Source organism: Miniopterus schreibersii (assembly GCF_964146895.1).
Source record: "Miniopterus schreibersii genome assembly, chromosome: 8".
Lineage (NCBI taxonomy): Eukaryota > Metazoa > Chordata > Mammalia > Chiroptera > Miniopteridae > Miniopterus > Miniopterus schreibersii.
The window spans coordinates 40,292,204-40,319,640 of NC_138109.1; the positions used below are offsets into that span (position 1 = coordinate 40,292,204).

At 39.4% G+C, this 27,437-nt stretch overlaps 1 protein-coding gene across 1 annotated transcript in view; it reads left to right on the forward strand.

Annotated features, from left to right (window-relative positions):
• The window catches only part of CACHD1 (cache domain containing 1), a 192,714-nt gene that overhangs the window by 59,501 nt on the left and 105,776 nt on the right, over positions 1–27,437 (forward strand). Inside the window, exon 2 of the mRNA XM_081145542.1 lies at positions 18,900–18,962. Coding sequence (XP_081001668.1) covers positions 18,900–18,962 — 63 coding nt within the window. The remainder of the gene's footprint in view (positions 1–18,899; positions 18,963–27,437) is intronic.

Sequence of the window (27,437 nt, forward strand, 5' to 3'; positions counted from 1 at the left end):
TTATTATAATGGCAACAGCACAACTTATCATTTACTCACCATGGGTTGCCTTCTCTGTTACCACATTTACACTGTGTTATAAATGAATTATCTTAATACTACTTATAGTCCAAGAAGTAGAAAGTTGGATGCAGAGCGGGGGAGTCCTAGGGGTTAGGTAATGTGCCCTGGGCTACTCGGTTAGTAATTGGCAGAGCTGGGAATTGAATCCACAACCGCCTTGACCCTCGTGTTCATGTTCAACACTGTATTATGTTTCAGTCTGCTAATAATAATAATGGGCTGACTATCCGTTGCTGACAAATTAGTCTGCTACATGTCCAGATCAGATCAATTCATTCCCTTGCTCTGTAACATTACTGCAAAGGCTTATTATTTCCTTAGTACTTCCAGGTCTTCACACCTTTGCTTCCAGGATTTTGTCCATGATTTTTCCCAAATCTACTTTTTTATCTTTGTCATCATTTATGATTGATAAGGATTGACTAGCTAGAATAAAGATAAAAAGGAAATGAAAGATGCCTTTGAGACTAACCTTGATAGGATCCTATACTTAGAATCATTTGGTGTCTCCTGAAGTAGCACAGTGCCTGGCAAGAAAAGAGTCAGGTGTCCTTTGTGGTCAGTGTCTAATAGTACAGAACTCTTCCTTTCAAACTTAAAATTATGTTCAACATTTTGCTTTGGGGTTTAAATGGAAAAACACTGGCTGTTTCAGTGGTGATGTCCTGCAGGTGAGCAATTTAGCATTACCTGGGGCTTTTCCCAGTCTTGCCTCCACATGAGTGTCAACATTTCTTCCTAGAGGTTTAAGAATAGCAACTTTAATTTATTGATTTTTAAAATGTATTGATTGATTTTTGAGAGAGAGGAAAGGAGAGAGAGATTTGTTGTTCCACTTATTTATGCGTTCATTGGTTGACTCTTGTACGTGCCCTGACCGGGGATTGAACCCACAACCTTGGCATATGGGAAAGACACTCTGACCAACTGAGCTACCCAGCCAGGGTGAGAATAGCAACTTTTAAATAAGTGAAAACTTACATTTATGAAAAATGACATTTGAGAAGAAAATCAAAGCCATTAACAAGATCTTAGAAATCCCTGTGTATACATCTGTAAAAGAAAGTTAATTAGAGAAAAACCAAATTTAAAAATAGTGAAGATATAAAGTGAGTATACATTTAGCCTTACTAACCTGGCCAAGGTAAAGAGTGATACAGGGTTTTCTCTACTATTATTAGTGGATTGATTCTTCCCCTTGAACAGCTAGTTCATTGGGAAGAACGCGCTCACATGTGTGTCAATGTTCCATCCTCATTTTCAAAAATATGTTTTTATTATTGATTTGAGAGAGAGAGGAAGGGAGGGGGAGAGATAGGAACATCAATGAAAGAAACATCAACATCGGTTGGCTGCCTCCTGCACGCCCCCTGCTGGGGATCGAGCCCACAACCTGGGCATGTGCCCTGACCAGCATTGAACCTGTGACCTTCTGGCGCATGGGTCAGCACTCAGTCACTGAGCCACACCAGCTGGACCATCCTCTTTTTTGCAGGAAGAATGAAGTAAAAATAAAACACTTCTTCCCTAAGCCTCATTCTCCAGCAGAAATTAAAAAAAAAGTTTGAGGAAATCTTATTAGCAATTAATGGTATATCACATTCTGCTAGTCCTGTAATGCAGAGCTAGTGTGTTCATGGCATGCAGTGTTCCTCTACCGGCTTAGTTCCTTAAACTTGGAAAGCATCCATTGTGGACACAATGAAAAAGCACCCTTATTTAATGCCCTGAACCCCTTTGAAAGGAAACACTGCAGAAGTCTGCAAGTCAGACAGCTACAGGGAACCCAATTCACTGCAGTCTAATACTTTTCTACTGATATTAGGCAAAATGTTCACCTGCCTACATTTTTATAGTGTTTATGAATTCTTCCGATGAGTGATTAGGGTTGAAGAGATTGAGAAGGGCGGAATCCAGACAAACCTCTGATTTGTCAGGAGCTGAATTCAGGACTCCAGCAAATACCTCTGCCTCTGCTGTACCTTTGCTTTTCGTCTGTTAGCGCCGTGGGGTAAATGTGGATGTATATACAGGGTGTAAAAATGCACCTGCATGTGCATGCACACACGTGCACGAGAGAGAGAAGAAAAGGCTGCCTTGAAGAATTTATTTTGGGGAGGTAAACAAGGTCAACAAGAACATCAACTCTGGCAGAACTCACATCTACAAACAAATGTATTTAGGGTTATTCTCAGCTTGTTAATTTGCTTGTTACCCCCGATGTCTCTTTGTTGCTCAGACAGGCTGAGCGTGTTCATACACTGACTGGCTTGGTTGGTGATACTACCCTCTGTGGCCAAAAGGCCTTCCATGTCATGGTTTAGGTTAATGCCAGACTCTAAATACTGCTTCTGTGGGAGATATTATAATTGTACCATACATTCAAAAATAACATGCCTACTAGATGGCCTGGGGAATTCAGAGATGAATAAGAATCTGTCCTGTCTTCTGGAGACTTGCAGGATTTTGGGGGGGGGGGGGGGGGGGAGGGGCAGATATGTAAACAAATAATTGCAATGCATATTGTTAAGTGTTAGAGCAGCGGATGCACTCATTGCATAGAGAACAGGAAGGACTTTCCAAGGAGGTGAAAATTAGGGAGCCTTAATAATGACCTTATCACGTAAATTTAGAGGCAAAGCGTGTTGTAGGCCAGGGAAACCACCTCTTTGAAAGATCCCCTGTGTTATAAATTCCCAATGGGCTGTGTTTTTCTCATAGATGTACAGCTTGTACCCCTCTTATGAATTCATTAATTGAGTGGTTCTAGGCACTGGGACACTGGGAACAAAACAAAGTCCCTGTGCTCATGTAGCGTTCATACCAATATGGGGAGGCAGACAGCAAAGAGTAAATTATGGACATGTCAGATGTGATAAGAGCTGCTGGAGTTGCTGTTTTGTATAAAATGGCATTTGAGCAGGCCCCTGTAGGCAGAGAGGAAGTAAGTCTATCCAGAGCCTATGTTTCAGAAAGAGGGAGCAGGGAGTGCAGAAGCCCTGTGGCTGGAAAGTGCTAGTCAGGTCTGAGTAGCAAACTGGAGGTCAGTGTGTCTAGAGCTATTGGGGTGAAGTGAGGGCAGGAGGGAGGTCAAAGGGCACACATGATGTGGTTGGGGCCTCAAAACCAGGGCAAGGACTTGAGCTTTTACTCTGAATTGGTTGGGAAGCTACTGGAGAGTTGGGGCCTGGAAGTGACATGAACCCCTGGCTTTAGAGTCAGCCTCTGAGTTCAGACCACAACCCTGCTCCTCACAAACTCTTGATTTCTCATCTATAAAATGAGACTTATTAGTCTTACCTTGAAAGATTATGTAATGAGGAGTAAAGCAATAGTAGTAGCAGCAATAGTAGAAGTAGTAATAGCCAACAGGAAGAGGATTTGTTTCTATTTATTGGTATCTTTTGTAGAGAGAGAGGCAGGGCCTGAGTGAGAAATGAATGCAGCAGGGAGAGGGCAGTTAATGAGGCTGAGAGGTGGAGGTCTGAACGGAGCTCCAGCCTGAGGCTTTGCAGAGACCCGGCTATGGTTGCCGTAGGCGAAGAGTAATGCAAACACTCAGGTAGCCAGAGTTCACCATGAGTATTAACAGCAGCTGGGCCTTTCGGAGAGCGCAGCCCAGCCCACTCCAGTTAGCTTTGAAGCTGTGTACCAACAAATGAAGAAATGCCAGACAGTTTTCAACACTGTTATATTGTCAATATCTCAATTTAAAAATTAACTTAGCACAAAAATGTAGTATAATTGCAGTCAATTTCAGTATTTATTTTTAAAGAATTAAAGAGAATACTCTATATGCATGGTTTGTTCTGTTAGTGGGGTACAAGTTCAAAGTTTATGATAGATACCTTTTTCTTTCCATTCTTTCACTTTATCTCTGTGTATAAAGTCTCATTAGAGAGAAGATAAAAAATATAAGTTTAAGGCTCTTGATGAATATGAATTTCAGGCCAAAAAATCCAACCGTCCAACCAGCCCACGCACCAGCCCATCCTCCTGCTATCTCCCCTGCGCTGCACATCAGGCCTTAGTATTTATTCCCTGTTGGATGCTGAGGCGGAGGTTCCAGGTAACTCTGTGTTATGTTTGGGTCCCTGCCTCACTCTGGCCACTACCTACTGCTTCTGCAGCATCTGCTGGCACCTCCCTCTTCTCCCCTGCACTGTCTGTTCTTCAAGGCTAGGGCTGTGTTAGCGCCGCGGCCTCCTGACCCGAGCTCAGAGTTGGCCCGTAGTCTGTGCACAGTAACAAAACGGAGCAGGGCCACGACGGGAAGGTAAACGTTTCCAGAACATTCAGCTGGAGAGGCTAACGCTGGGACAAAGGAAGCTCACCAGCCACTCCAGCAGCTTGAAGGCCCAAGCTGTCTTGATCCCCAGATTCAAGCCGTGGCCTCCAGGGAAGCCTAGAGTTGTGGGAAAAGCAGCCCCGCCCTGCCAGGGGTGGATGTGTGACTTCGGAGGAAGCTGCTTCATCAGGGTGAGCCTTGGTTTCCCCGTTTATAAAACGGGTGCTAATGTACACTTTTCCGGGTGGCGGTAAGGCAGAGGCACGGCAGATCCCAGGGCTCATTCCTGCCTTTCTTCCGCTTGTCCTCTCAGGAATTCCCACCCAAAGCTTATTTCATCTCTAATTCTAAACATGTTGGCCGCAAGTGGAGAGAGCTGTTAGTGCCTGAAGATTTGGAAAAGTCCTCTTTCCCCCTCTAAGTGGCCAGCAGTAGTGGGTACTTTTCTTTCCCTCTCCTTCCCTCTTCTTAATTTCTTTTTTTTTTTTTTAAAGAAATTTCTTTTAGCCAAACCACACTTTAAAGTATACTTAATGGAAATTTGTATTTATACAGAAATTCAGTATAGGGAAACCGTTACTGACATATCAAGGAGATTCACAGAAGTGTTATGATTGGAAAGGTTCCCTAGTGCGGGACTTTCAAACAGTGATTAGTAGGATACCTCTACCAAAACAACCTTGATAATTTTTTTTTTTTTAATATATCTTTATTGATTTCAGAGAGAGGAAAGGAGAGGGAGAGAGAGATAGAAACATCAATGATGAGAGAGTCATTGATCGGCCGCAGCCCACAACCCGGGCATGTGCCCTGACCGGGAATCGAACCCCGATCGCCTGGATCCTGGGTCGATGCTCAACCGCTGAGCCACGCCCTGCCGGGCAAACCTTGATAATTCTTGTAATGACTGCCCTCCCTGGGCTGGCGGACTCATTATCTATGGAGGTGGGGGCCCAGGAATCTGCATTTCATAACAAGCAAACCAGGATTTATTTTGTACCTCTCAAGTTTGATAATCACTACCTTAGTGATGCAAATCAGTTTTATATAACTTACTGAGCACCTACTATGTGCTTTCTGTCACATCATATTCCTCACATAGATTGTAACTAAGTCCTCACTGCTATGACCATTAGGTAGATATTACTGTGGTATAGTTTGCATTCCATAAAGTCACCCATAGAAAGTGTATAATTCAGTGGTTTTTAGTATATTTATATTTCCAGAGTTGTACAACCATCACTATAACCTAATTTTAGAATGTTTTCACCATCCCTGAAAGAAACCTTATATCCATTAGTAGTCCCTGCCCAAAGGTAGGCATTATTACACCCTTTGTAGGGATGGGAAAGTGGAGGCTCTGCATGCCTCCAACCCCACAGTAAGTAGTGAGCTGAGGACCACAGTCCAACTTCCTTCCTTCCGAAAGCCATGCTTTTTCCACTCTACCATGCTGCCTTCCAGGAACTGAAGCCAAATTAAATAGTTAGTTGTTGGGGAGGAGAATTTGATGGTCTGGTTTACCCTTGTTCAGTAGTTTTAGATAATATAGTTTCCCTTCCCGTGCCAGCTGGAATTGTAGGGTAAATAAATGGGGCTTAGTTAGCTTTTAGTTCAGTATCCAGTGCAGCCAGATTTTTAAAATTACAGGAAAAATCAGCATGTCAGAAAATATAATAGAGGGAGACTGAAAGCTGGGAAAATCCAGTGTTTGATTCTGTCCCTGGCTGGTGACCTATCACATTCCTTCTTTGAGACTTGGTTCTTCTTCTGTTAAATGAGAAAATTGTACCAAATACTTTATTTATTCATTAAGCATTTATTAGACATGTAGTAGTGATTACACTGGATGTTATGTAGTCAGAGAAAATAATAAGAATTTTAATGCCAGCTACGCTTAATTGGGCAAAAACAATATATGCTATGCCAGGCAGCGCCCTCGCTTGTCATCCCATGCAGTTGTAACAGCAGAAGGTGGCAATTATCACTTTGTTCTGTCTCTGTAGACTTGGAGGTATTTTGCTTAAATTCCCATGAGAAAACATAGGCTCAGAAGGTTTAAATAATTTGCCATGCAGCTCTCATAGCTGAGGTTTGGATGATCCCAAAGCCCAGCACTTAGTCCCCACACTCCTCTCCAGGTAAGCGGGAGTTGTCCTTGCCCTCTGTGAGCTCACTACTAATGTTTATAAACAAATACTTGCAATACAACGTGAAAGTAAATATTTAATGACAGCACTTAAGGGGGTTTGATCTTTTGGGTGGGTCTGGGAAGGTGCTGGAGGTAGAGCTGATTCTTGCATTTCCCCCTCTCCTGCGGATCTATTTGTTTAGTATGTGCCGGTTGAATTTTTAGGCCTACTTCCCTCTCTCCTGTTCTGCAGGAGGTAAGGAGCCCTGTTTGTTGAGCAACGCTAGATTGGGATGCACCAGCAAGCACCTCTACAACCTATTTTCCTGCCTCAATTTATTCCTTTGGCCTCCTTGGCACATTTATAAAGCCTTGGACTCAAGTAAACTGGGGTGCGCTCAGACAGGTGTTCTCCACCAGGTCCTATCAGTAATCAAGGGGGAAAGTCACTTTCTCAAGGACGCAGCTTGCATGTGGGTTTCTAAAGAAACCTGAAGAAGTCAGTTTGTTGAGACTGGGAGCCAAGCTTGTAAAGGCGCCGGGAACTAATGTGAAAGCCATTTCCTGGAAATACAGAGTCTTTAATATGTCTTGTCACTTTGGAAAGCTTCAGAAATGCTGACTTGGAAAAGTTCCTGGCGTTCGGATGGGGACACGGGTAATCTCAAATGACTTTTTATTCTTGGGAATAGTTCTTTTTGAAGGACTTGTAAAAGTGACTGTGTATTGAGCTCATACCGCAAGTGAGGACTAAGTGCTGTACATGTATTGAACCTCACGAAATCCCTATGAGGTACCTGCTATCACCTCTATTTGACAAATTAGGAAATGGGCCAAATCTAACCTCTCCAAGGTAACAACAGGATTTTTTAAAACTCCCCTTTCACATTTCTATTTTGTTTAGCCCTAAAAACTTGAAAACAAGTTTTAACCAGCATTTATTTATTAAAACTATATTGTGCATCCAAGCGCAGAGAGCCATCGTTCATCAAGATACGAGTTAATTATTGTTGAGACTCATGGCGTGTGGAGCTGGCGTCATTACAGGCCAGGGTTACCATGGCATTCGACATGCATGACAAGCGCCCGGCCTGTGAGACCCTGAAAAGCAGTAGTCAGGAGGACCTGGGAGACATTTATGCATTCATATTAGTATCACATTTATTCCTTAAAGAATTACTGCTTTGATTCATATCTTTAATGTTCACACTTAAACTTGCCATTCTCGCCCTATCCGGTTTGGCTCAGTGGTTAGGTTGCAGGCTCAATCCCCAGCCCTGGGCAGGGTGTATCAACCAATCCATGTGTCTCTCTCACATCGAGGTTTCTCTCTCTTTCTCTCTTTCCCTTCTACTCTCTCTGAAAAGCAATGTAAACAAAATCCTTAGGTGAAGATTAAAATAATAATAATAATAATAATAAACTTACCATTCTCAACTTTGGCTTTTTCTCTTTATTTAAATTTTCATCTTTAAAAATTTTATCCCTTCAACACTTGGCCACTCCTCCTGCAGCAAGTTTTACAGATGTTTGTAACATTTAAAAAAAACAATTTAATTAAGATTATATCAGCAAATATAATTTTCTTGAAATAGCCAGCCATATAGCAGAAAGATCCAGACTTAGTGGCCTCTCAAAAGTCCAGCAATTGGTATCTTGATAAAATTCTAGCACAGTAATAGAGTGCAAATTTTAGGATCACTGAGTTTTTATATAATCTAGCCCAGTTTTCCATTTTATAGGTGAAGGAAATGAGGCCTAGGGAGGCTAAATGACTTGACCAGGCAGAGAGCTGGTTTGTATAGAGTTGCAATTCAACACTATTAATTTTGTGATAAGTTTTGGTTTATAGTTTCTGTACTTAATAATTGTACTAAAAAAGTGTCTCTTTAAATAAAAGGACATAGTAGAATTACATTTATAAAAATTCTATTTGGTTATGGTAGAAATGAACATTTCATTTGAAAAACATCCAAACAGCCTCACGGTAGCATTTTTTAAAATGTCAAAAATTGGTCTTCATCTCAGAATGCAACATTGCAACTGTGCTTTCAACCACACCAGTTGTTTTTCATTAAGTTATTCCCAAATTAGTTTTTAGCAAGTATTTCTCAGCCTCAATCCATAACATTGGTCCGGTGCTGGGGGGGATTTATGCAGAATTGAATGAAACCGTCCCTCAGAGGATTTAATAATTTTGCAGAGGAGATAAGACACATGGGAAACTTCAATTTGACGTCCTTCGAGTGTCAGACTAAAAGCCAATTCAGTTCATTTGGTTCTTAAAATTGTCGCCAACCTTTGGGATGGTAACCATTTCTAAATGGAGGATCAGTTTTAGGAAAGGAGTGCACGGTTCTGAGCATGTGGAATATAAACATTCGTAAAGCACCTATTTCATCATGTCACTCTCCAGCTAAACATTTATTTTTGGGTGAATATACATTTATTCATACACTCCTTCAAAAAATATTTACTAAGTGCCTACCATATGCATAAAATCCAGCTCTTCTTCGTGACTTGAAATACCTCCACAGTCTAGCCTCACCATTTCTGTTCCATTTTGTTCAGCTATATTTCCAAAAGCTCCCCTTATAAAATGGACTTTGTATTGTAATTACTGACTTTGGGGTCCTTCTCTAGAATGTGAGCTTTTCCTAGAAAGAAGCAATGCCCTGATCTTTGAACACCCCTCCACGTATACAGGCCAGTGCTTAATCCTTTAAAAGGGTTTTCTTGAGGCCAGGAGACCTAGCCTGTGGGGTCCACGTAGGCAGGGATTGTGTTTGTCATGCTCCTTTTTGTATCCCTGTCATCTGGAACAGTGCTTGGTTTAAAGTGCTAAGTACAAACCCTCTCCACCAGTGCTCTGAAATTCTCTCACACAAGCTCTTTTTCTCTTTTCCTATATATTTTAATCTGACCTCAGAGTCGAGCCGAAGTCTCACTTCTTCGGAGGAGCTGTCGTTCCCTCTCCGTACCCACTCCCAACTCTGACACACCTGGAGCCTCTGCCAAGCGTGCTGAGTTCACACCGAGTTCTGTACTGTGTTCTGCACTATTACTTCTTACTTTGTAATTCTTAATTTCTTCTCCCAACTAGAGTCAGCTTCTTAAGCATATCGGGCCATCTTTTACGTGGTTTCTGACTCCTTCAGAAAGAACGTGATTAACTGCGTTATTAGTTAAACATTGTCACTTAGGTCTGGAAGGTTAAGCGTTTCAGGGTTTCCAGTTCCCTTTGTCCTTAATGGACGGATTCTCAAACACCTGAGCATTTATTTGTGTGGGTTTGTGTGCACACAGAACACGAAATATTGAAAGTGCCACCCCCAACCCCAAGAATAAATGCACAACCATTGAATAACTCTCCTTTTTTCTTTCAAGGTGAAACAAACAAACAAAAAAGCCTTAATGGAGATCTTAGGGGTGGGGAGTGGGAGAATTAGGAGTTAGGGGAGTGGAAATTTGGCACCATCTGCAAAGCATTTGGGCAACTCAACTTTCCATTTCTGAGAGGTTGCCATGTGCATTGTCATGAATATTACTTATAGTCAAGTTACATTGGCTAAAGGCTAGATCTTTCCAACATGTGGAACTGATTTACTTGCCTCTTTCCCTCTTACCCCCTTTGAAAGCCAAAACAACAACGACCAAAAAAAAAAATAAAAAAATCCAATAACCCTTCTGAAGCTTTATTGCATTTAGGGAAGGGTTTCTGTCTTGTTTGGCCTGTCTTTGTTCTCTGGCTTCATATTTACCCACTGCTCTCCTGGTTTTGAATGCTACAACAGGAAATCAAGTGATCAAGACTAGAAACTTTGCTCGCTGAGATTATTGCTTTAGATTTTCCCTGCTAAATCAAGACTGCAAACTACTCCTTTTGGGTGGTAATTTCTTTTGAGGGCTAGAGTGGACCCAAACAGGCAGCCCTTTGTAAAGGTGACACTTGTCACCAACTTGTGGCTCTCCCACATGCTTTCTTACTATTCAGACTTCATGTTGGTTTGAAGGGTGTTAAGTTACATGCCATCAGACTAAGGAATTAATAATTTGATTCTTTTGTGAACTTGAAGTATCTGCAAGGCTGTATGTGTATATTTTGAGCCAATAGAGGACAGGGAAGGAAAAATGGGTGAGGGAAGAACATTTTTTATCTTAAAGAGAAAGGATACTTTCCCTTTTTTCTTGCTGGTTGAGTAACCAACCACAATAATCTGAATGATTTAATGCCTAGATTAATGGACACACAAATGCTTACTTATGCTTACTGTGTATGGTGCACTGTGGTAAGAAATCGTGGTGTAGTCAAAGTTAGGACCTAGAAATCCAAGAGTGGAAGGAAATAAAGTAAAATGTAAACAGTAGTTGATTTTTGCTGAGTAGTCAGACAACACTTTTTTTCTCTTCTTCCTTTACATATTTTCCAATTTTCTACAGTGAACATATTATTTAAATTATAACAGAGACAGTCTTTGCTACAGAAGTTCAGGGAAGGGAGAGATTACTATTGGTGAGGTTGTTAAGAATGAAGTGGAATTGGAGCTGGTAAGTATCTATACAGATATGTTTCCTCTCCCCATACCTCCATCATAGAATAACTGTCATTAAAAGAATAGTCTTTAAAGATTAACAATAATAGAATAGAATAATAATAGAATAACTATAGAGGCTGTTTGAATAACTATCATAATGGTACGTGAAATACATTCATAATGTTCTTGGTGCACTCTGTAAATTCATCTTCACAGTTATGAGGTTAAGTGAGTTAATTCATGTGAAGTACCTAGTGCCAGACAGATAGCACTATATAAACAATAGCAATTACCATTTTTATATATAGCAACCTTAAACCAGAACAAGGAAGTCTCTTAGGCCGTGACACGGGCACCGGGTGTACCATTTGCACAAGGTCATCTATTGTGTACTGATTAGTTTTGTTTTAAATTCCCAGCGTAGGCCTCTTCCTCTGCTGGGATTTTCAGCACCTAAACATTTCCCTTTGTCATGAAACTGGAATAGCCTTGTTTCTTGCAAGTCACTGTGGTATTCAAGATCTAACTTTTATAGCGGGGATCACGCACAAGCCCTTGTATGTATTTTTTCCTCTGAAAGTTCTACAGGTGGGGATCCAAATGCAGATGGTTCTTTGCAGAATGCAACTGTAACTCTAAATGTATGCCCCCTTTTTTGAGTGTGACAACTCTTTGAAAAATGTTTGTCTTTATCCATTATAAAGGAAATACATGCTCTATGTTGAGATGGGGGGATGGGGAAGAGAGAAAATATATTTTTGATTCCTTAGTCACAGGCAAGCCCTGTTATTATTTTTGGCCGCTTTCTAGATTTCACATAAGTTTTATCTATTATCTTGTGTTTACAGAGAAGATGATATGTAAACTTGGGGAAAAAAAGCCAATTTTGCGTCCAGACTTGGCCACTTACTTACTAATAGTCAACTTTGGGCAAGTTAAACCTCTCAGAACCTCGGTTTCCTCATCTGCAGAGGACAAAGCAACTACTATAAAAGGTTGTTGTGAATATTAAATGAGATCATGTGTTGTAAAGCACTCAAATCCATCCCAGGCCCTTGATAACATACATGGTAACATTATTATGTGTAATGCAGCCCCCTCCCTCCCCACTTGCATACATAATTAGAACACTATTTATATATGTAAATGCTGCTTTTAAAATATTAACAATGACAAAATTGCTGTAATAGTTGTGCAATATTATTTTGAAAAATATATCTTTATTGATTTCAGAGGGAGAAAGGGAGAGGGAGAGAGAGAGATAAAAACATCAATGATGAGTCATTGATCGGCTGCCTCCTGCACGCCCCCTACTGGGGATTCAGCTGGCAACTCAGGCATGTGCCCTGACCGGGAACCGAACTGCAATCTCCTGAATCATAGGTTGATGCTCAACCGCTGAGCCACACCAGCCAGACTGCAGTATATTCTTGATTGGATAAAGACCAATTTAGTCTGTCATCTATTGTTGGACATTGAAGTTATTTGTTATTTTTATTTTTAGCGGTAACCTTTTCAATACTCTCAGTCAGCTATTTTCTTGAACCACCCGCATTCAGAATGGACAAGTTTAGAGGTTTTTAAAAATGATGGAGATTTATAGCACCAGGTTTGCAACCTCAGAATGCGGAATGATGAGCCTCCTTAGGTAATGCCATTTTCTGGACAGTCCATATGTTTAACAGTGTGAGGTTAAATAGTCTGGTAAAAACCAGACAATGTCTAATCTAGGCAGGAGGGATCCTTTAAAACCTAGTAAAAAATTATTCATGGGCTGTGCTTAGGGCAGAATAAAGTCATGGATATGTTTTTCTTTCCCGAATCACTTAAATTAAGTTGCCTCTCATTCCCTGTGCAGTGCTTGGAGTTTGTTTTAATGACAGCACTTTCTCTTTTAATGGGTAACGTTGGTCAGCTTCTTGAGATAACAGTGGTGATCTATCTTTTCCTCCCCTTTGGCCACAATTCCTAGATCATAGGAAGAAACCCAGAGCAGAATTAAGCTATTAGTGAACTGTCAGCCAAATTGGCTTGGGACAGAGACCTGTAAACATCAAGAGAATAATCTTTGCAATAAAAATTCAGTCCTGCATTTTCTTAGCAAAGATCAGGGAGGGAGACCAACAGAATCTCATTAGGCCTATAGAGGTTTTTATTTCTTCACTGTGGTATTGTGCGATACCATTCATTTAAACACCTAGTTAAAATTTGGCAGAGCTGTTGGAAGAGTGAAGGTGGGGCCAACTGTCTGGACTGAGCATCTTATTAAATACTTATGTAATTGTTCCTGTTCCAGCAAAGGGGGATTCTCTTGCCATCTGTTAAGCAGGCTCAATTAAATAGAGAGATTTGGGAGAGAAGGAGATGGGATAGGGAAGGTGGGTCAGTGGAGTAGGGATTGGGGACAGGGAAGGGGGATGGTGCAGCCTGTGGGAGGTGAGGGAAAGCAGGCTACCCAGCACACACAGAGATACAGACAGAGCAGATGTCTTCTCTTTTCTTGCAGTAGAAGTAGGGGGAACTGTTTTCAATTGTTACATGACTCTTTAATTTCTAACTTTATTGGAATTGAACTTCCCTTTGAGGGAGGGAGGAGGAAGGCACTGTGTAGGGAGTAAAGGAACAGAATGCACAACAAGGAGATTTGATTAAACTGTGGTATATAAGTTTAGAGCATTCAGGTTGGATGAAACTCTTCATAGACACCTATTTTCTTGCTGAAAATTCAGGTCCGTACAGTACTGTTGGCTGGGAAGCTGAAGAACTAAGTAATGTTACCTACTTAGTGCTTGAGGGAGCAATTAATACGTGGCCCCAGGGAGGGCTCAGGAGACTTTGTCTGTGACTTCCTGTGTGACTCTCCAGTTGGTACCGTCCCCATTTCATCTGAATTACAGATTGGAGTGTTGATTTTTCTTTGAGTATTTGTAATAGCCCCGTTACTAGGCTCTTGCCCTTTTAAAAAATGTATAGTTTTAAGAACATGCAAAAACATTTGACCAGGGTATATTTTAAAGAGACGGCCTAGAATGTATGTTGAAAGTGAACCTATTGAAGTGTGGCATCCGTGCAGAAGAGTGCACAGTCCTTGCCGCCTGACGGATTCCCCTAAGGTGAACATCCCTGTAACCAGCCCCGGGTCAGGGATGGGGCATTCCAGCCTTCTAGGGGCAGCCTTCGCGCCCCCTTCTGTTCACCCTCTCACAGAGGGTAGCCACTGTTCTCACTTCCAGCAGGATATTGGTTTTGTCTGTTTCTGACCTTGATATAAATGGAATCATACACTTGGTCTTCGGGGGTCTGGCTTCTTTCACTCAATATTATTGTGTTTGCGAGGGCCATCCTGTTGGTGCATGGTGCGATCGTGCGTGCATTCTCGTGGCCGAATATTCCATTGTGTGACTACACCACACATCGTCTGTCTGTTCTATTGCTGCTAAGCATTTGGATGTTTTCCAGGTTGGGGCTATTATGAGTAGTGCTGCTATGAACAGTCTTATGCTTTTCTTTTGATAAACGTATGAGCACGTTTCTGCTCAGTATATACCAAAGATGGGAACTGCGGGGTCATGGGATATGCGCATAATTAACTTTAGAAGATGCTGCCAGTTTTCTGAAGTGTGTGCATTAATGAGAGACAGGTCAGTGTGTCTTTAGATCAGAGTCCGCAGTTCTCATGAGCATAAGAATAAGGCATCTTGTCATCGTTACCGTTTTCTTTTAGTGTGGAAATAAATTTAATAAAGAGGATTCAATGAAATCTTCCTAGGTAAAAGAACTTTTTAAAACTCCTCACCCATTTTAATGATGTTTTCACTATGCAATACAACACATATTTGCTTTTAGCATTTGACAGGATTGAGGAAGGGTCATGGGCCAAGGCAGGCAGTATCTCTCTGCCATGACTAGAGCTCAGGTTTCTGGAATTCCTTCGGTCCTCCAGGGAACACGACAACCTGGAAATAGCATCCCGGCCACCCACCTACCCACCCATTCCCTGGCCCTGTTTCCATGAGGATCTCATCCCCTGGGACTGAAGAAGCTGATCTTTTGGAATTGCCATTTTCATTTTCCAAGTCCTCTAGTAACCAAGAAGCTCTTTACCCTGAAGTCACCAAAATGTCAGCTAGGTATATCATTTGGAATTCTTGGCTTAAATTGAAAACAAAAGCCCCCCAAATCCTGAATTCTATTCCTGTCACAGTTTCACATAGCAATAGAAAGTGATAAAAAAAATAAAAACCTTTGTCTGGGTCTCTTAATTATTCCTCACATTGGTCATATGTATAATAAGGTTATATCGGCACATTATATCTTGCTTAAAATAAATGGATAGAAAAAACCCAAATCCTCATTTTTTTCTCTACATGCAGGCATTAGGACTCCTAGATTATCCCGAACAAAAAGGTGGGGTGAATAAACTTAATAGCTTTGCTGAAAGCAATGCCTGTTTTTAACTTAAGACCTGGGTTCAGACCTCAGCACTTGAATTTTCTACCTGTGAAACATTTTCTAACTTTTGAACCATAGTTTTTAGGTCTGTAAAATTGATTTCAGATCCCTGCCCTGCCTACCACATAGGGTTGCTGCGGGATCAAATGTGACCCTTCATGTGAAATTATAAACTATGAAAGTACTAAACCTAAGACTTTGAGAGCTGGGCTTAGCAGGCCCTGTGTTTTAAGAAAGACGAGTACCGTCTGTTGACCTAGAGCAGTGATTTTCAACCTTTCTCATCTCATGGCACACAAAAACTAATTATTAAAATTCTGCGGCACACCAAAAAATATATTTTTTGCTGATCTGACCAAAAAATAGGTATAATTTTGGTTCATTCACACCAGACAGCTATTGTTGTGTTGGCTGTTGTCATTTTTTGGGGAAAAGAGGTCAGTGCCCCTGGCTAAATAGTAAGGTATTGTATGTTTTAAAAATTCTTGTGGCACACCGGTTGAAAATTGCTGAGCTAGAGTGTAGTGGAAACTCCCTCTGAACCTTGAGATCTTGTGCACACACATGAGCCTGAACTTTTAACCTTGCACCAGACACCACTGGCTGACCTGTTTAGTTATGAGTTCCTTGTCTAGATTTTACTGGTTTCTCACTACCACCCCTCCTCACATGGGAAAGGAGATGGGCAAAATTTTTGCTTTGGTGAAGCCCCAAACTGTGATCAGGTCATCTTTCACTTCTGGAGGAGGGGCTGGAGGGTTATATAAAATAAGCAGTCTACAGAATCACTCCTGCCCATCTCTATAATTTCTTTCTTGCTTTAAAAATTTTCTTTTACCCATCTACATTTACTAGGTGTAGAGAATATAGAAATGCGTATAAGCCATAAAAAGATCTACATGAAAGTATTAGCAATCATTATCAATAATTGTTAAGATACTAAATGAGTAAAACAGAGATTGAAACAGCCTCACGGACACTTCCCTGGCATATATTCCTACTGCTGAGAAATTCACCGTTGTTTTAACACTGGAATGTCACTGCCAGAAATAAAATGAGAAATTGACCACACTCATCAAGATCTGAAGACACTACATGAATTATGTTAATTTTTAATAAGTGTTTTCTTGGTACTGAGCAGGTTTTGAAAATAAAATTCTAGAAAATTATAAAATATGGCCTGGGAATGTGAGGGGCAGTGACTTTGACCCAGCCTCTAAAAGCTTTCTAAGGTATTTACCAGAAAACTGGGAACTTGGAGTTTAGGAATAGAGGTCTATGGGTTCATAATTCCTTAACTAAAATAATCTGTTTTAGAATTCAGTATCCTAATGCCTCTTTATATATACATGCCCAGACCGGGAATCAAACTCGCAATCTGGGTATGTGCCCTGACCGGGAATTGAACTGGTTACCTTTTGGTACATAGGATGACGCTCCAGCCAACTGAGCCACACCAGCCAGGGCAGTCCTGATGCCTCTTACTGATAAAACACCTGCAGTAAGATCTGGACAGAACCCTATAATCAGATGCATTAATACACCTACATCAACGCAAGTGAACACTCATACTAAATGGTTTAGTGAAGACTATAAATACACATCAGTCGAAGTTGGGATTTACTGCCAAATAAGTTCAGGTCAAGCCATGTTTTACTAATGAATGTGTCATGCAAAACTTTTTTGATTTTCAGAGCCTTTTGAATTTTAGAATTCCACATAAGGGACTGTTGGTATGCATTATGTTTGGGTGTTAGCTCCTAACAGGAGTGGTTTTTATATGGCCAGGTAGCCAATTCTCATGAGACAGTAGAGTTAGGAACACCGTATCTGGAGTCACAGTGCCTGGGTTCAAATTCCAGCCTTGCCAAGTGACTTTGGGTAAATTATTTAACTTCTCCAGGATCTTATTTTTTTATCTTTGGAGCTGTAGTAATTTTCTTATAAAGGTTAAATAAGGTTTGTATAGGAAGTACAATGTGTGTATTGCATTAGGCACTCAATAAATATGCATCAGTGTCCTCATCTGTGTAATGGAGATAATAATAATGCCTGTCACAAAGATGTTTTGTGAGACTTAAATGAGCAAATAGATGTCACGTGCTTAGGATAGTGTCTGCCCCATTATCAGCATTCAGTAAATGGTAGCCAGTATCATTATCAGTGTCACCATTACTAAAAGTCTGTACCTTTCCTATCAGCAGAGTCCTTTTTAGGAAAGAAAGAGAAAATAAATATCTGTAGAATGAATGAGTGGAGCACTGGAAAATTACGCTAATTCATAATTAGACTTTTCTAGACTGTAATTCCATTCCATCTCAGTTCTTCCCAAGATATTGCTGGCTACCCCCACGCCGCCCCCACCACCCGGCACCTTGGTCGTCCGTCATTTGCCCAGCACTTGATGAACTTGGCACTTGTCTTGCTCATCACAGCCGTGCAGGTGTGTTAGGCTGTCTGGGAAGCTGTCCCAGATGCTGACAAACCCTTGGCAGTAAGATAGAAAGGCAAAAGGGAAATTTTGGCTGACGTCTCCAGGTCTGACTCCTTACTCATCGGGAGAGTTCCAGAGGTATCTTTAAAGTTTTAGGATAAATGATGAGGTTGCTGCTCCTTTTGAGTGTGTGCGTGTGTGCGTGCGCTCATGCGCCTCTACCAGATACATATGTTGGATTCTCATTTTTTCGTTTGTTATATGTTAATCTCTTGTGATTGCTTAGTAATGACAGGGTGTGATAAAGTCCTGAGTCTGCAGAGACATTTTAAGTGCGGGCAATGTATGGAGTGGGCACTAGGCAGGCAGAAAGCCGGGGAAGGTGTGCCTACGTGTCACACTGAGACTCACGTCTTGGCACAGCTGTCGTATTTCCTGGCATGCAAGAACTGCATCTTCTCTAAGGCCACGCATATTTGGCAAGCCCTGTTACATTGCTCTCCCAAGGGGGTGCTTAGGTAAGGAAGGTGATGGATAATATGGGTAGGTACTGGTTGGACAGGGACATGAGAGAACATGGAAAGAATCCTTTTTAAAGAGCTTTATTACATTGGACTTTAGTGTCTGTAAACAATTACAGCATTCAGGGAGTTCAGGATTTAAATGAGAAACACAACTTTGTCAGATTATACCGGTCTGGATAAAATGGCATGGGCTCCGGAAATCTATAATTAAATGTATTTTTGAAAATGAAAAATATAGCGTAACATCTGGTTTATTTCACGACAGAAGTGCCTGGGTATTGCTTATGTAAGCGTGATTGACTTTGGCTGATACTTGGATTTGTCTGTGTAAAATTACTGTATTTTAATTAAATTTTTGTGCTTGACTCTATTTGTGGTGTAAACAAATTATTCACACACACACGCAACTCATACAGAAAATGGCTGTGTTGTTTAGACAACCTAATGTGTGTTCCTTTTCTTTTTGTTGCAGAGGATATTCAACTCCTTTGTTTACACTGAGAAGATCTCGAATGGAGAAAGTGAAGTGCAGCAGGTAAGGTTACTCAGTGCCTGACCTTCTCCCTCCGTCTTGGCTCTTGGATGTGGCTTTGTTACTCTTTCCACACAATCTCCACATGAGGTTTCCTGTTCTCTGTATATCTTACAGGCAGTTGAAATAATAGTTATATGGATGGTTTTCTGTTATATGTACTATACTTCACTAATACTATTGAATTCCTTTTTGTTGTTTTGGAGATTCCTAAACTACTCATATTTAAAACTATTAGGAAGTTATTTCATCTGATACAGGAAAAAGTACCCAGGTTTTGAGATCAGACAAGCCACAGGTCAAATTCTGGTTTTCCTACTTACTCCCTGACCCCTGGTAAGCAATTTAGCCTGTTTGAGCTGCAGGTTCCCAGCCTTACAGAAAGGGAATATAATATCTGCCTTATGAGATTGTGAGGGTTAAATGCAGTAATGTCAAATTAACCGAGCGTAAATGAAACCCTTATGTGGAAGGGTCGGGCATAGAGGCAGCTCCATGGATGTTGGCTTCTTTTGTTCTTTCATTTCTCGTTCCTCCTCTTGGATTTTTTCTTTGCTTCTTTCCTCCCATCTTTTTTCAATGCTCTGTAGGGTCAAAAAGTTCTGAGGCCAGAGTCTGTTCACTTTATTTATACCTGGCTTCACATGGACTGCTTCCCAAATTAAAACACAGTGTTGGTGAACTTGGTCCTAAATAATTGATCTTCACTTGCAAAGAAGGGTGGTAAAGAGGATTCTGGGTTTTAATTTCAGCTAATCCACCCACTTCATTACACCCTGTGACTGTCAACGGGTAATTTGAATCTGGGTTGGAAACTTAAGTCTTAAACAGGACCATGCTAAAAACCAGAGTGTAGCAGAGAACTTCCTTCCACAGAGTAAAGAGATCACTATAGTAAAACACATAATAATTTAAACCTGAGATGCTTCCTTTTTTCAATTCATGGAAAACAGCTTGATCTGAACTTTAGAAGTGCTATACAAGAGGCTGAAGCTTTGCAAGTGTCGTTAGCGTGAAGTTATATGTGGGAAAGTTAGTTATTATAAATTACTGAGGGTTAGTCTTGATATTCAGCATTTCTTGTTTATAGACATTAAGATTTTTATGTAGGTTTCATCAGGTTTAATTTATAGGATGTAAGCAGCTGTGAATATATTTTTTTCTCTCTTAGCTTTAGGTATTTTTAAAAACGAATGACCTGAAATTATAATGAATGTGAAGTGGTTTGCTCCTTCAAGTCTTATCTTCGTAATTCCTATCTTATTTTTATTCCAGCAAACTAGAAAGTGCTTTGGGATCATGAAATTTAAAAGGGTTCTACAGGGGAAAGATTTTTGAACAGAGCATATTCGAGGAAACTTTTGGGGAGACCAGTGGCCACTTGATAACATTTTAAAGAAACTGATCCAGGGATATCAGTTTAGCTTCTTTCCCTTAAGTAACAGATACAGGTTCTCCCTTCAGCTGTTTTCAAACGTGCCGGTTGATTTGTTTTCTTGTACTGATGTCGTTGCTTTATTTAACTGTGAACAAGTTTGGAAGCGTTCAATAATAAATTTTTTAAATTATAGCAACTGATTGAGCACTTATGGAACGCTGGCACTAGGCAATTTCAACTTATTATCGCAGTGATTTTCCTAAATAACCTTGAAGGAAAGATATTATCCTTATTGTGAATGAGGAAACTGAAGCTCCAAAAGGAAAGTTACCTGTAGTCTCAGGACGATTAAGTAAGCTTTTAAAATAAGTTTCACACAAATATACCTGTATTTTTATTTTAACAGAATTTACTTTAAAAATTTGTATTTTCATCCAAAATAAGAAGTCTCTGCTAACTCTATTTTTATCTGGATAATTCAAATGAAGGAGAGTTGCCCCATAGTCAATTCTGTCCCTCCTTTCTCTGAAAATCAAAGGAGTTCTCTCCAATCCTGACCCAGAAGGTACTTTTACCTTCGCTCCAGTCTCTCCAGTCCGCCCTCTGGAAGAGCCCTGGACAAACAGATCTTATGCCTCTTTTGCATCCAGTATTTGGAGATAATTATCATGTCATTATCATTATCATTTAACCTAAATTTTAATATACCCAGGAGCTACTCGTAGACACTGAGAGGGGACTGATGGTTGCTGGAGGGAAGGGGTTAGGGTGGTGGCTGAAAGAGGTGCGGGAATTAAGCAGCATCAATTGGTAGTCACTAAACAGTCATGGGGATGTAAGTAAAGGACAGGGAATATAGTCAGTAATGTTGCAATAACTATGGATGGTGCCAGTTGGGGTATTGGATGTATCAAGGACGCGAAGCTGTATACCTGACACCAATACAAAATAAAGTTGAAAGGGAAAAAAAAGAGAAAGAAAATAAAATAGCCAGTCCTAAGTAATTCTTCTTTGTCGTGACTTCCATTCCCTTTCAGCCCTCTGGTAACAATAATAAAAGCTTACATTTGCACATGTACTGAATACTTTGCCATCACTTCACTGTGACACTCCTGTGGGCTGAGCTGGACAGGAGTTACCCCCATTCTGAGTGAGGAAACAGAGATCCTCTTGTCTTCTTGACTTGACTAATAATTGCCCAGGAACTCTGGACCCTGAGATCCTGGACAGTACCCAGGAGGAAATCTCTAGGGAACAGCTCATCTCTTATGTTCACTCTTGTATAATAGGTGCCCATCAGCCACTCTCACTTTCACACCTGTTATCTCCTTTGAATTTCAGGACAACTCTGTAAGATAGGTGGAGTTACTATTTTTAACTTAGAAAGGTCAAGGGTCCTAGTTAATATGTAATTAAGCTGGCTTTTTTTTTTTAATTGTGAAGTTTTTTTAAACATGTGAGGAGTATATAGAACATATAAATAGAGAGTGAAGAAATTAAAATGAATCTCAGCCTACTACCCATCTAAAGAAATAAGCATGACCGTCATGTAAACAGACCTGTGTGACCTTCCCAGAGGGCATCTCCCTCTTTCTCCCAGAGATAACCTTATCCTGACTTTTTGTTAAGCCATTCCTTTGCTTTTGTGTGCATATATGTGCTGATTTGTTTTATATATCTATCTCCCCAATTTAATTATTTAGGTTGACTATTTTTATTCTTTAAATTTTCAGTATATTGTTTATATTCACGTATCTTATTCCTTTCACTTAGCATTATATTCCCTAGGATCACCTATGTTGAAATCTGTAGCTAAGGTGCATTTATTTTCAATCCTATGTGGTCGTATTCCATTAAATGCAATGTATGTATCCATTTTTCTATTGATGATGTTTGGGTTGTTTCTAGTATTTTAATTTTTTATTTTTGTTCACACCTCCCGGTGCATAGTTTAGGTGGAGTAATTCTTTTAATTGAAGGAACATTATTATTCCCGGCCTCTGCCAATTAAATGGTGGTGGTGGTGGTGGTGGTGGTGGTTGGTGGTAGTGGTGGTGGTGTGGGTGTATCTGCACAATTTCCAAATGCCCTAGGCGGGGAGAACGGCTTTAGCTCAGATGGCAAATCCCTTCTGGAAGAGAATTGCTGGGTGCCAGAGCATGCAAGGATAATGACAACCAACTACTTCCTCAGTGGTTGTCATGGGTTACCTTCCTACAGGCTGTATTACAAATTTGCTGTTGTGTCCTCTGCAATTCTTGGCATTACTGATTTTTATGTTGTCAATTTGGGGTGTCCAAAGTAGTATCTAATAAGTTTCATTTGTTTTACTCTGATTACTAATGAGGTTGAAATGACTTTTTGCATGTTTATGATACATTTTTATGTTTTTCTGTCCTGTCAAATGTCTACTAATGTCCTTTGTCCATGTTAAAATTGAGTTGCCTGTTTATTTTAAAAGTTTAGAAGTTCTATACATGTTCTACATCAGTGCTGTCCAAGAGAATTTTCTGAGATGATTAGTTCCATATTGGTGCTGATTGAGCAGCCACTAGCCACATGTGGCTACTGAGCACTCAACATGTGGGCTGAGCTACTGAATAGTTAAATTTTAAATTTTAGTTTCAGTTTTAATTAAAATAGCCACACATGGCCAGTGGTTATCATATTAGATTCCCTTGCAGGCTTGTTTCATAAATATATTCTCCCAATTTGTGGCTTTTCTTTTCACTTTCCTTATGCTATCTTTAAAAAGAATAAAGTGTTAATTTTAATAGTTTTTTAAATCAATCTTTTTGGTTTCTGCTTTTTATGTTTTGTTAAATTCTTTTCTACCCCAAAGATAAAAAGAAGTTTTCCTGCCCAGCCGGCGTGGCTCAGCGGTTGAGCGTTGACCTATGATCCAGGAGATCAAGGTTTGATTCCCGGTCAGGGCACATGCTGGGGTTTCGGGCTTGATCCCCAGCAGGGGGCATGCAGGAGGCAGCCAATCAATGACTCTCTAACATCATTGATGTTTCTGTCTCTCTCTCCCTTCCTTTCTCTGAAATCAATAAAGGCATATTTTAAAAAAAAAAAGGTGTTCTCCTATCTTGTCTTTTGACTTTCTCATTTAAGACTTTTCTCCACCTGAAGTTGATTTTGGTGCTGGATGTGAACTAGATATCTAATTTCTTATTTTCCCCCATATGTATTTCCAAATGTTCTAGCATTATCTGTTGAACAGTTTGCCTCTGCCCCACTCCCTCACCCCCATTTGTTTTCAGTCATTAGTCAAGTTTCCATGTGTGGGGGAGTTTGATTTGGTTCTGTTGGTGAACTTTCTCTTTGTGCCAGTACCACATGCCTGGCAGGGTGACACTATCCTTCCATTTATTTTTCTTGAGAACATCTGTGGCTCTTTGCTCTTACATAAGAATTTTTGACCCACTTGCTCTTACATATGAATTTTAGAATCAGTTTGTCCAATTATGAAAGAAAATATGATTGGGCTTTTAATTGGCATTACAGCAAATCTATAGATCAATTTGAAGATAATATCTTTACTAACATTGTATAGCTCTCCATGGACTTAGTAATTCTATAGTGTCTTTTAGCATAGTTTCGTAATATATTCACAAAAGACCTGAAAATCCATACATGTAGGATTTATTTCTAGATATTTTTGTTTCTATTATAAATAATACCTTTAAAATTATACTTTTCTGGCTGTTACTATTTGAGTTTTATGTATTTATTTTATATGTAAGTTATCTTCTTAATCTATCATATTAGTTCTAACAATTTGCCTGCAGATTGTTTTGGATTTTCTGTATACATAGTCATGTAGGCACATAAGACAGTTTTGATTCTCTTTTTCTAATTCTTATACCTTTTATTTCTTTTTGCCGTCTTGCTACACTGGCCTGCAGAAAAGTATTGCATAAGTCTGGTAGTGGTGGCCACAAAACATATGTATTATGTTTATTATTTAGTTTTAGATATATTCTAATTCTGATTAACATTGCTTCTTTGATCTGTTATTTAGAAACGTGTTTTAAATTTCCAAATATCTGTACAGTCTTTCCAGTTAAACTAACTGTCTCCTCTGTACTCCCCCATTATAGTGAACTTTTTGGGTTACAGGTTTATGCAGTGTCTCCTATCAGATTTCCCATCTGGTCCAAGCCCTAAGCTTTATCTCTTATCCTGGTGCCCTGGGCTGTCATCAAAATACAAGCTCAGGGTCTCCAGATTATGCTCACATTCTCAGGGTGGAAGCAGGGTTTGTCACTGGCTTATTTCCCAGATTTCTGGTTCCCCCCTTGATTGGGGAGTCAGTGCCCCTAAGGGTGGTTTTGGTGTTCATTCAGGACACTAGCCTCTTAACAATTATAAGAACCGTTACAACAGTTTTTAAGATTTGTTTGATAAGCCAAAAGCAGACTAGTTATTCAGATTAGATTATTGACCTGTGTGCTCTTAATTTTAGCTCACAATCTTTAGTTGAAAAGGAATCTTTTCAACTTATTTATGCATGTTTTTTGATATTTTGTAGTGTCTGGAATCCTGACTTGAGTTTTCTATCCATCATTTCTTCTTTGGGGTAATGAAAACTAGAGCCTCATGGGTTCTTGCCCTCCTCCTTACTCATCAGATCTTATTGAGAGTTGGATCTGACTTGTGCATACTATATAACTTGGCATTAAATCTAACATGTTGTTAATATCTTCTGGTTAGGGGAGCAAAGTAATTAAAACTAATAAAAAACATTTTGTGATTCTTGACTCTTACCACAAAACTCTCTATGGTATAGACTTTTCTTCATTATTCCTTTTAAATGAACCTTCAGAATGCGGTTCAGAATTGCTTAACAATGTGTTTTGAATCTTTAATTAGTTCAGTATATGTAGTTTTGCTGCCAAAAAACTATGGCAACAGCCTCAGGACAATACGAATCCCATGTACGCATTCTTGTGTGGAACGCCCCCCACAGCAAACTCCACTTTCGAATGCTTTAAGAAATTAAGTTGTGTGAGCACAGAAAAGCATTATATAAAATTGAACCTGAATCAAGAAAAATAAATGTTTGATTAAGAGCCCCAGATAGCAAACATAATCCATAAAAAAAAAAAGCAGTGGAGTGGAAACAAAAGGACAAAGAGCCTCTAGGGGCCCTTGATTGGATCCCTAAAGGAATCAGTCACCTTGGACATATTGTTTCAAGAGTTTGCTCTTTTTCTCAGATGTTCTAGTAAGTTTTTATTCAATGAAATGGCAAGCATATTTTCATAATTAATGCTGTATTTCATACACTATGGATTGTTGGCAGCGGCTAATTTTAGAAGACATCAGAATTCTTTTGAAATCAGCAAGTTGGTAAGAGAACTGTTACCCGAACTTCGCTTCACCAGTTTTACTTTGTTTGTTTTCTAATTCATGTATTTATGTTCTTTATTAATTTCCTTCCTTGTATTTTAGTTAATTTTGCTCTTTTTTCTTGCTCCTTAAGTTGGAATTCTAGTCATTGATTTCTATACCTTTCTATTTTCCCCAAAAACAAGGATTTAAAGCTCTAAATTTTCCTCTAAGCACTACTTTGTTACATCCTGCAAAATCTGATTTCATATATTTCCTACTTTTTAAATATTTTCCAGTTTCTCTTGTGATTTCTTCATGTACCCACGGATTACTTTGAGGTGTATTACTCAGTTTCGAAAACATTTCAGGCCTTCTTAAATATCTTATTGTTACTGATTTCTAATTTAATTCCACTGTGGTCAGAGAACATACTCTGTATGATTTAAATCCTTCTTAATTTATTAAAACTTGGGTTTATGGCCCAGCATATGCTCTATCTTGGTGAATATACCATGTGAACTTGAAAAGAGTATATTCTACAGTTGTTGATCATTGTGTTCTGTATATATCCATTAGGTTAAGCTGGCAAATAGTTCAGATCATTTATTTTGGGTTTGATTTTTATATTGTCTTAATTCTACCATTTGCTGAGGGGAGGAGTGTTAATATCTTCAACTATAACAGTGGAATTGAATATTTTCCCCTTTAATTCTGTCTATTTTAATCTAATTTATTTTGAGGCTTAATTATTGGGCATGTATACATTTAAGATTTCTAGGTCTTCTTGATGAGTTGCTTGTGACATTATGAAATGTCATTTTTTATCTCTGGTGATAGTGCTCTTTCCTTGAAGTCTATTTTACCTGATTAATAGAGTCACTCCAGCCTTTGTATGCTCACTATTTTCATGGTGTGTCTTTTCATAAGCATTTACTCTCAATGTCTCTGTTACTAAAAGTGTAGATAAGATATAGTTGAGACTTTTTTTAAGCTATTTTGACAATTTCTGTTTTAATTGAGAATATATATATTCAATTAATATTAAGTTTATTGTTGGATTTGGGTTAATGATTTTATTGCTTTCCGTTTGCTCCTCTGATTTTTCTTAGTTCCTCCTTCCCTGTCCTCTTGGATTTTTGAATATTTTTTAAAACTTCATGTCAATATATTTTATTTTTATTTAGATTTCTTTACATGTTTTAAGTGTGTACTATAGAAATTATATATCCTTAACTTATTTCAGTCTGTTTAGAGTTCATATTTTATCACTATGTAAATACAGCACCCTCATAACCTCAGAGACCCACCTCCCCGTGACTGTTCTTTATGCTAGGGTTATCATAGCTGTTACATCCACAGATACTACACACTGCCCAGGAATGTTACTGTTTTGCTTTAAACTGTCATATGAATTTAATAAATTAAATTTAACTAATTAAAAGAAAAATAAATCCTGTATAGTTACCATTTCCAGTGCTCATCGTTTCCTTGTAAAGATACCAACTGATAATGAGTGAAGAAGCCCTTTAATATTTGTTTGTAGTACAGATTTCCTGGTGACAAATTATATTAGTTTTTCACGATATTTTACTCAGAAAATGTCTCTCTTTTGTCTTTTCTCTTAAAAGATGTTTTGGCTTGAGAGTGAATTTTGAATTGACAGCTTTTTAATGATGTTCCACTGGGTACATGTTCATAGTTTTAAGTCAGCCCAGGTGGTTCCTCTGTGTGCAGTGTCATCCCACCTCTTCCCCTTCCCA